Raw genomic sequence first — 10,514 nt, forward strand, 5'->3', positions numbered from 1 at the left:
TATGTGATGCATGCATGGAGATAATGTGCTGTTACTGACACTGCTTGGATTGGAAAGTCATTAGGAACATTTAAACATTCAAAGTCAACTATCAATTTGCATAGGGTACTTTATTGCCTAATATAACTTTTATAAGCATTGTCTTTCATACAACACCGTTCGTGTTATCCAAATTTAAGTACGGTAGTTTTTTAGGTAACATAATCGAAATATTGTTCTTGTACGTTTAGAATGTGTCTCTTGCCAGAAATAATTTAAACGGGCTCTTGACAGATGAACCTTGTACAAACAAACAGCAAAAAAAGTACCCATAGCTAGAAGCATTTAGTACGCATGCGCGCGCCGCCTACCCTTCCTGAATATTCTTCACGTGGAGTGATTCTCCATCCGTCCTTCAGTGCAGTCAAATCCACGAGCATTCATTCAGAGACCGAAAGACAATATTCAGAATGGTAAGATATGGAACACCAGTATCATTTGGTTTATTCATAACCGACAGTTCTTTAGAATGTTGACCGTTATACCCGTAATGTCTCAACATTCATTATGACCACCTGGTGGTCTGAATCGGTTCATAGCAACACAAACGCATTGTTAGCCGTACACATGGCATACAAGGTCAAGCAGTTAGCGAATAATGATAAAATAACTTTGTAAACGTTAAAATATTTTGTTCACATTTTAAACGCATACTGCGTAGCTGCTTTAGTTATATATATCGGCTAATTAAAGGGTACGTCTCCGTAAAATTTCTGGTGTGCAGCTGCCAGATTCCTATTTACTTGTAGGCCTATAATTGTTTTCTAGTTGAATAGCAGGCTGTTATCTGACACGACACTTAACATTAATTTTGGTGAGTTTGTTAACTTTACTGGTAAGTGGTAAGGCGAACACTGTTCAATGCTATGCAGTCACACATGTGAATTAAGAATGATACTGAGATGTGACTCCGAGCATTCCGCTATGCAACGCGTGTTTGACAACGTTCTCCGTGGATTCCTTCCTTCAAGATCAGTTAGTTAATGCTGCAAAATGCAATATTTTCAGAATTCAGTTCGCAAACTTCGCATACAGTTCATGTCCTTCCTTGCATACTTGAATCGCTTCCGGTTGACGCAACGTCATCTGACTGCGTCAGTTCAGGTCAATGAATTATAAAACCTGTTAATGAATTATAAAACCTGTTAGCCCCAATATGTTAATAAAGTAAGGGCCTAAATTTTCTGAGCTGCTACAGTGCCTCCTCTCCCCAATTTGTTCCCTCAGTCCCTACGCTCATGAGTGTAGGGACTGAGGGAACATATTGGGGCTAAAAACCTGTTTGCTTTTCAGATGGACCGTTTTTATATTGCTTCAAAGCTATTATATTTATTTTTTGTTGAGTTCTAGTAATATTTTAGAAAACACTGACAGAAATATGAATCACATCGGAGTCAGAATGTATTCTGTATGTTTTCTGAATCACCTGAAAAACAGGCCTTGAGTGTTATCTCCTGATGTTGAAATCCTTGAGGCTTTTGTGCAGCTTTACAAGGTTATCACCACATCATCCACATGTGTCCATGTCACCACACTGAACTTAAAACTGATTTGCCAGTGGAAAATGTGACTATTATGCATGGTAAAAGGGATTATCCTACATTGTGACTAAATCCAGAACCTTCTAAGATGCTCCTGGTGTAATTTGATAGCGTTTATCAGTATTTCAGTAATCTTTGTAGCTCACAAGGAAGGTAAATATTGACAGAGCAACAGTCCCCATACCCATCCCCCGATTCTGGAACCTTCCCTTCTTTCTCTACCCCCCTCTTGCCCTGACAAAGCAACCTTTGTCCAAGGTCAAATGTACATCTGCTGCTGTCAGTTGATGATCTAAAAATGTTACATTATTTTTTTATTGTCCTGCCAGTGGTAATTTTAGTCCATTTGTTAGGTGGTAGGTACTGCAGGGTAGCTGTAATTATTGTAACAGGCTGTCACCACTTCAGCCCCATTGCCTATATACTTGGCTATGTATGACAAATAGTTGAAAATAATGTACAAATGAAATATTTTGAAAATGTTTACTTTTTTCTTATCTGCCCAAAATAGGGACAACCTAATGAAGTAATAGTATATGTCCAAGAGTCCTCCTCCCCCACTTAACACTAAACAGAGCAGCAGCAGATCCTCATTAATCATTTAATTTAAATCCAAGAAACGCTCTGAATCTAACTACTTATTAACCTGTTCTTAGGATAGTTGAGCTTACTTTTCATTACAAAGATTAGTAGGGGTCTATATTGTATTACAGTCATAATTATACATTTTCTTATTTTGATATTGAACTTAACATTGTTGAATGCTTAACATTACTGAATACTTAAGGAGTCTTTATTAACTGGGTGAGGTGACTGCACTCTGCTTTTGTTAGGACTGAACATTTTTTAGGTTACATGAGGACTTTCAGTGCTGCACAATTGATTCAAGACTGCCCCCTAGGGGTCATGTTATACAGCAAATTATATGATTTTTGGTATAACTCTTCTGCATATAGGCCTTCAGAAGATTTCTCCCCATGTTTGACCGGGTGCTGGTGGAGAGGGTTGCAGCAGAGACTATGTCTAAAGGTGGCATCATGCTTCCAGAGAAGTCTCAGGGGAAAGTACTGCAAGCCACAGTGATGGCAGTTGGACCTGGTTCCTTCAACCAGGTAATGACCAAGCTTGTCAGTATGACAGGGTTGCTGCATAAAGCCCTAACCACACCAAAGGGTCAAGACTGTTTTAGCGTTGTCCCTGCGTTCTGATGTCTTGTTGCACATTGACTCTAGTGATTCAACTCTTGAAATTCAATTGCCCAAACCACACCAAAGGGTCAAGACGGTTTTAGCGTTGACTCCTTGCAACCGTTTGGACCCAAGAAGTTGCATGGTGACCCTTTGGTGTGGTTAGGGCTTTAGAAGTCCGATACTGGTATGCATTTTGAGTTCAAGACCTGGCCTACTGAAATGGTTCACTCTTTTATCAGAAAATTGACACATGGAAGATTATTTTTAATGACTTAACATTGCCTGCCAAGGATGTAATATTACGTTGCATCAAATCCAACACCATTATGGTCTTTTCGGTGGTTTATGATAGATGGCGCTCTTTGCCAAATCTTTGAAAACACCGTTTCCCTCCGTCTCTATGTAAACAGGCAAAACGGTGAATCCGCAAAACTTGTGACGTATCATGGCTCAAGTCACGTGGTCTCACAACGGATATGTTTATTACATTGATGCAGAGCCATAGGTGATATTTAGAGACAGTTCCTAGAATGAGCAAGCAATCCCTCCTTGCCTACAAAGCGCCGCTCATCCTACAAATACAAATGTAGACTAGCGATGGTGAATGTAAAACCATGATGTAAACAAAAAGCCTTGTGATAGGCGGCAGCAGCGTTTATTTAATATATGTATAAAATATAATCATCCCATGGCGCGATAGGCCTGCCTGCCTGTCAGCCTGTAACTCGGTGCGGTTAGCAGGTGGTCTGTGTGGGGACAGGGACAGATGGAAGGGGGGAGCAAAGGTTCTTCTTGTACATGGGTGACTGCTCTATCTGGCAGTCCGTCACCGCCACCTAGTGACTTGGCATGCACATTATGGTGTTTTCATTAAGTGTTTGTGTAAAGGGTTGATAAAATATGAACGCAACGGGACTTTACCGTTATCTCTGGTGACTGCTCTCCTGTAAAGGTGGCCTAGGTTGCTTTACATTGTGGTCACATCATGGGTCCCGTGGGTTGACAAAACTAGGTAATAACTAATAATACTGAAATCAGTAGTCTTGAAGGGTTGTTTTGTCTCTTCATTTTCTTTTTTGTAGAAAGGAGACCTGCAGCCAGTCGGAGTAAAGGCTGGAGATAAGGTTCTCTTGCCAGAGTATGGTGGAACTAAAGTGGTTCTCGATGACCAGGTACAATATGTAAAAGTCACGTTCTCTCCACATGAAGGAAAAGTCACACAAATAAATACAGTAGTATGACACATTTTTGTTGTTCAATTATACACTTTAGCTTAAATCTCACTAGTAATCTCAATGCAATAATATCTGTCCATCTAAAATTTTTATTTATTTGTCTTCCAGGACTACTTCCTCTTCCGTGATGCAGACATTTTAGGAAAATATGTTGATTGAGTTGTTTTTCTGTTATCTGTAATCCCTGATTCTGAAGAGAAGACAAGTTGCCTTCATTGATGTCTGTTTGCTTCCTTTTCCATGTAATTCATTTTGTAAATAATTATGATCATTTTTTTGTTATACAATAATAAAGGTGAGCTATTGAAAATGGTCTTTTCTTGTTTATACTGTACCTGTATTGTTCATATGGTGTGCTGTTGATCGTTAACCACAATAATGCAGGCAAGTAATTATAGGCAAACATTTTCAAAACATTTAGATAAAAGCTCACATACTTTGCTATTTTATTTGTCAAGTAGTTAAAAGCAGATAATATATATTTTTTTTCATATTGCACTTTTCATTCACATGGTTAAAACACAATCAATCATAGGAGGTTAAAAGCAGGGTTTAAAAAGGGCAATCACAAAGGGATGACGGTGGTTACACAACAATGTAACACAAAATAATTTAGGCCTGTTTTTAAAGAGTCCAGGGTCTGTGGTGCTCTCGGATCAATAGGTTACCGTGGTGCCTCAGCTTAAATAAAATGTATGTGCCTGGTTCAAATCCTGATTCCTGACCAAAGATGTGTCTTCATCCACTGTTCCAAATTAATACAAAAATGTCTCGAGTTAATTTCATGCCACATGCATTGAAATGTAATTTTTACTCCGTCCTACACTTACAAAGTGTGTGTTGTGTGAACTCAACTACATTAGCTACGAACAAATTAGACTTTTGAAATGTCTGATTTATTTGTAATTACAAAACCAACGGTTGCCAGACAACCAACTACCCAATCACAGCACGCACGTTCCTCCAGGCAATGGGAGCTGGGGTGGTTCTCCTGGTCCAGAGAACGCTCGTTGAACAGCGGCTTCAGAGGCATCCGGGTATTCTGTCGAGATGGTCATGGCGGAGGGTACTGCAGTTCTCAGGAGGAATCGGCCTGGAACCAAGTCGAAGGTATGTTTTCACAAATCAAAACATTGCACACGACTGTAATTAATAAACCACGCGCATGGAAAATGTACTTGAGCTACATGGGAGGCTTATTTCTTTACTGCCAGTCTCCTTTCTTACAACTGGGTCACAGACAACACAGGAAGGGCCTGGAAGTGGCCAGCTGACTTGGGATGCGTCTATATCCTGGAGGAATGTTACTAGACAGATACATTGAGCTGTGTACAACTCGTCGGCTGATATAATTCTTAGCTTCTCGTAATTATTTGGAGTTGCTTGCGACGTGCTTGTAAATAAAGCCAGTGCCTCATACTGAAACCCACCATGACGGCCAATGTTGCATACAAATAATTTTGTTTCAGTTTCCAGGAAACCGTTGTACCCCCAGCTTGCTAGCATGCTAATGCTAGTTTTGACGATGTTAGGACAGGTTAGTTAGTAGTTAGTTGCAACATTACCGTTCATAAAATGTTTCTCAGCTAAATCCGTTGGCTGTGGCATAGGTAAAATTTCGCTGATGTTTACTAACGTTGCCAGGCTGGCAAGACTACACTATGTTAGCCTTGTGAATGAATTAAGCTGGTCTAATTCTAAATAAACGTATCCTTCTACTATTTATAGGATTTCTACAATTGGCCGGATGAATCCTTTGAGGAGATGGACAGCACCCTGGCTGTCCAACAGGTGTGTGTGTGTGCGTGTGTGTGTGTGTGTGTGTGTGTGTGAGTGAGTGTGAGTGAGTGAGTGAGACTGTGTGTGTGTGTGTGTGTGTGTTATTATTGACAGTCAAACATTCTCTGCCACCCCCGCAGCGCATTGGGAAAATGATGAAGACCCCTCTTCAATGGGGCGATTCAAATTATGACAATACACCATTTACATATTTTAGTAGTATATATATCATTGCTTACTTTTAAGAGAGGCCTCTACTCACAGCCTCTGTCCAAAGACCAAAAGCCTAATATTGCTGGCCAAGGACAGGTAAGCCCTTCGGCAAGTGGTTTAGATATTTGGTATAGAGCGTATGTGCAAAGTGAGTTTGTTGTTTAATGCAATCAAATAGGACTTTTCTGTTTGGAATTTTGGATGTATGGGCTGTTAAGGCCAGAAACTCTTTAGCCACTCGGTACGTATTTCCCCCACAGAGACACGGGTTAGAAACTTGGGTATTACATTGGTGGTGCCCAACGACGATGCTTTAGTTTAGTTGAGTGACTGCAGTAGTGCATCATTATTATATGAAAGTCCTGAAATCAAGTTGCTTTTACTGGATTACTCTGGTGGGTTCTGCTGACATGTCTGCATGGTCTCTCTAACAGTACATTCAGCAGAATATCCGATCGGACTGCTCTAACATCGACAAAATCCTGGAGCCTCCAGAAGGACAGGATGAAGGAGTGTGGAAGTATGAGCATCTCAGGTACCTAAAAGACCAGCATTACCCATTTACATGCATACGTCTTTATGTGACCAAAATGCTTCACAAAACATCCATTCTGTCTTTGTACCTCTGTCTCTTTTGTGCCTTTATATCCGTGCTCTCTGTTACCCTTGTAGGCAGTTCTGTCTGGAGCTCAATGGATTAGCCGTCAAACTGCAGGTATGATAATGTGGCCACAATTTTGTTGAAATTCATGTAAAAACAATAGCGGTGAGGCCATCTTAAGCCCTCCTAGGGTTTCTTACCTCACCTGCACAACGCCTTTTGTTGTTAAAAATCGGGACAGATGGGGGCTGCATAGTTGCTAATACCGATGTAGTCGAACTAATCCCTATGATGTCCTCTATTGAACTGATGCATGCTCTCCTTTTTGCTGCCCACAGAGTGAATGCCACCCAGATACCTGCACCCAGATGACTGCCACAGAGCAGTGGATCTTTCTATGTGCTGCCCACAAAACCCCCAAAGAAGTAAGATCTCCATGTTGTTCTTCTCAGCTACAGGTTAAGTAGGGCTTTGAAGTGAGCCTTCGTGTTATATAAGATAATTGGAGTCTAATCTAGAGGCTGTTTTGAATGGGGAACTATTTGTGTTTTAACTCATGAGGTTTCCCGCCTGTAATCTATTCTACAACAAGGCTAGCCCTGGTCCAGTGCTTACAGCGAGTCTCTCTCTGATGCCCTGTGGAAGTCCCTTCCGCAGCCCTCTGGTGATATTCTCACTCCTGTGCGAGTGTTTACAATTCCCAGCAAATAAACAAAACGATGTAACTACTCAAAAGCCTGCTAGACCTTGGTAAAAGTCTATTCTCGAAGCTGGGAAGCATCTCAGGTCCCCAGTTTCTCTCTAAAATGCACTTTGTGCCATTTTAATAAGGCAATGTACCCTGAATTTACCGGGCAGAGTAATTTCTTCTACTACGGCATTTCCGGGTTTTGCCTACGCAGATCTGGTTGGATTCATTTCATTTAATGATTAAAATAGTGCATTTTAGAGAAGCTGGGGACCTGAGACGCTTCCCAGCTCCGAGAATAGACTTTTACCAAGGTCTAGCAGGCTTTGTTTCGGTGAGTAGTTACGTCGTTTTGTTTATTTGCTGGGATTTGAAAATCCTCGCACGGGAGTGAGAATATCACCAGAGGGCTGCGGAAGGGACTTCCACAGGGCGTCAGAGAGAGACTCGCTGTAAGCACTGGACCAGGGCTACAACAAGGCAATTAATAATGAGCTGTACTTCTGGGTCTTTATTGGGACACTTTGTTTGTGTTCATGCAAAACAAAGCCAGGTTTAGCTCTCAATTATACACACCGTGATGTGTCATTTGCTGCTGTGTCCACAGTGCCCTGCCATTGACTACACCAGACACACGCTGGACGGAGCTGCCTGCCTTCTCAACAGTAACAAATACTTCCCCAGCAGGTCAGTTAGGACCTAATACCTTCTCCTTAGCTCAGTGATTCTCAAACAATTTAATTTCCCCACTTTGGTATTCATTAGGCCACAAACCCCCGTCCCATAACTTTCAGAAATTCAGAGTGTACAAATGGACCTTCTATATGGTACTCTGGCTTCACATTCACTGTCCATTCGTTAACACAACTTAACACACGATGTGATGAGGTCTCCTATTTCTTCTTTTTCCTTCAGAGTTAGCATCAAGGAGTCGTCTGTGGCAAAGCTGGGCTCTGTCTGCCGTCGCATCTATAGGATATTCTCTCACGCTTATTTCCATCACCGCCAGATATTTGATAAGTATGAGGTATGTTACCATGGACAAGAGCCAGCCAAAATGTAATGGGATTTCCTTTAAAATGGCTTGAAATGAGCATAAGGAAAGACTGTATTAAATAGGTTTCTTAAGTTAGGATCAACTTAAAATTCGCTAAAATCTAAAGAGCTAAAAGAGCTTGGAGGCAGCTGTCCTTTTCCTTGTTGGTCAATTCTAAATCTCAAGCCAGGCAGTGAGGGCAGTGTTGATTTGTGAAGTGGATAAGGATCATAAATGTTATGACTGGTCAGCGCATTTGGACAAGTGACTGGCTGAATTTAGTGTGTGTTTTTCATGCAAAACTAATACTTGGACTGGTTTCAGAATCATGAAAAACCCCTAGTTTGACACATCACGTTACTTAATTAAAGCATAATGAAATGTAGAAATATTTGCCTTTTGTATAGGATTAGGTTGTTAATGGTGGCCATATGGATTTGGCTGCTGTGGTGACCCTGTCGGCTTGGGCACACGAGCTAAATCATTAGAGCATGCCCTGGGCTACATCTGTGCAAAATCTGGCGCTTTTAGACGAATTAGCTCGAAATATCCCTATGCTCCTCAACAGTGACCAAATGTATTTTTTTTGGGAACCGACCAATGATTTTAGCATTACATGTGTGTGTGTGTGTGTGTGTGTGTGTGTGTGTGTGTGTGTGTGTGTGTGTGTGTGTGTGTGTGTGTCTGTCTGTAGAATGAAACGTTCCTGTGTCACCGGTTCACGCGCTTTGTCATGAAGTACAACTTGATGTCCAAGGACAACCTGATCGTGCCGATCCTGGAGGAGGAGGTTCAAAATACTTCATCAGCTGGGGAGAGTGAGGCATAAGATTCAGCTGCTGCCATAAGGGAGACGCACATTCACTCATACATGTTCAAAATCACACGCACACTACAGAAGAGACATCTCTGTACTAGCCTCCAAATGCCTACATGTACAGTATAAACATTACACACACACACACTACAGATTATTACTTCAATCCAGGAACTCTGCCTGTGTCCTGCCTCCCATGTCAGTCTCACATGACACAGGGTGTAAGTTATCGGAAGCGGAATTCAGCCCAAGCCTGCTATGGGTAAGATGGAATATCTACCATCCAATTTATACCTATTCCGTCCATGTAGATTCACACCAGTGTCTATGCCACAGGCCGGAAGCAGTTGTTTCTGGCTATAACCAGGCGCTCACTACTCTTATAGGGAACTTTGCTTTAATGTTTTGAGCAGCTGGATTTGCAAAACGTATGTAATCATTACCTGTGACAAAGGCACACACAGTTCCCCTTGTATATAACCCCTGCTCCCCCTATATTTTAATTCACTGTCATATTTTCTGATGGTGCTTCACTTCTTTGTGTTTGGTCCTCCCTGTTTGCCCGTGTTGCTTACCATCCCTTTTGGAGAGGGGGGGGGGGGGGTATGGAATGGATCACTAAATTAGCCTGCTCACTTGGAAATACAGTTCATCATACTGTAGTTGTCGTTTATGTAGTAGTCAAAAATGAAACTCACATTTGGCTTTGTAAGTGCACTAGCAGTCAAATATGCTGTTTATCTTGTGTGGCCTCTGAAATGTTTCAGAATATTTAGGATGGTTTGTTGGCTAACTCATTGATCCTGCTTAGTGACATGCCCCCATTTTTATTAAAAGTATGACATTCCTCCTTTCCTTGAAGTAATGGCAACTGACATTACAAAAACGAAACTGTCAAATCTACACTGTAGAACATTTACTGGTCCAAGCATTTCAGAAATTACTGCCGGGAAAAGTTGGAATGGATATATTTTAGTATTGGAGCACAACCTTGCCCTTTCTCTTTGATCCTCTCGCTCATCATTAAGTTATTTTGTGGGAGGAGTCTTGTCTCTCCGCCCCACTTTTATTTTTTTTATGGACTACAAATTTTGTTACTGTCGACATGTTCATGTCTGTTAATAAAAAATAACTTAACCCAGCTGACTGTTGGCCTTTATCATAATGATGTACACTCAAACTATTTCATGTAGCATATACCATTTAATTACGTCTGTGATATCTTTGTTAATTTTGTGGAAAAAGTCAAAGCTCTATAATAATCATTGCTATAGTGTGCTAAATGGCCCCTTCACCCCTTTTGCAACCAGATCTTATTTTAATGTGTGGGAGAAACACTTCCCTGGGGTTTTTATGTGGGTAATATGTGATTTTA

The 10,514-nt window shown here is 41.1% G+C and overlaps 1 protein-coding gene across 3 annotated transcripts; it reads left to right on the top strand.

The window, feature by feature from the left end:
- Positions 1–330: 330 nt before the first annotated feature.
- LOC308331205 (MOB-like protein phocein) lies at positions 331–10,281 on the top strand. 3 transcript variants are annotated; one of them, XM_080786484.1, is made up of 9 exons: positions 331–452; positions 2,537–2,692; positions 5,734–5,796; positions 6,432–6,532; positions 6,670–6,712; positions 6,937–7,023; positions 7,894–7,973; positions 8,202–8,313; positions 9,017–10,281. In XM_080786484.1, exons 1-9 carry the CDS (start codon positions 450–452, stop codon positions 9,149–9,151), a joined length of 780 nt encoding a protein of 259 aa, XP_080642610.1. In that variant the 5' UTR covers positions 331–449; the 3' UTR covers positions 9,152–10,281. The 3 variants fall into 3 exon arrangements, with proteins under 3 accessions (XP_080642610.1, XP_080642608.1, XP_080642609.1); XM_080786483.1 differs by lacking the exons at positions 331–452; positions 2,537–2,692 and adding an exon at positions 5,032–5,115; XM_080786482.1 differs by lacking the exons at positions 5,734–5,796; positions 6,432–6,532; positions 6,670–6,712; ... (2 more) ...; positions 8,202–8,313; positions 9,017–10,281 and adding exons at positions 3,853–3,942; positions 4,114–4,315.
- The last annotated feature ends 233 nt before the right edge of the window (positions 10,282–10,514 follow it).

Source organism: Protomyctophum bolini (assembly GCF_963924005.1).
Source record: "Protomyctophum bolini genome assembly, chromosome: 16".
In the NCBI taxonomy this organism is placed as follows: Eukaryota; Metazoa; Chordata; class Actinopteri; order Myctophiformes; family Myctophidae; genus Protomyctophum; species Protomyctophum bolini.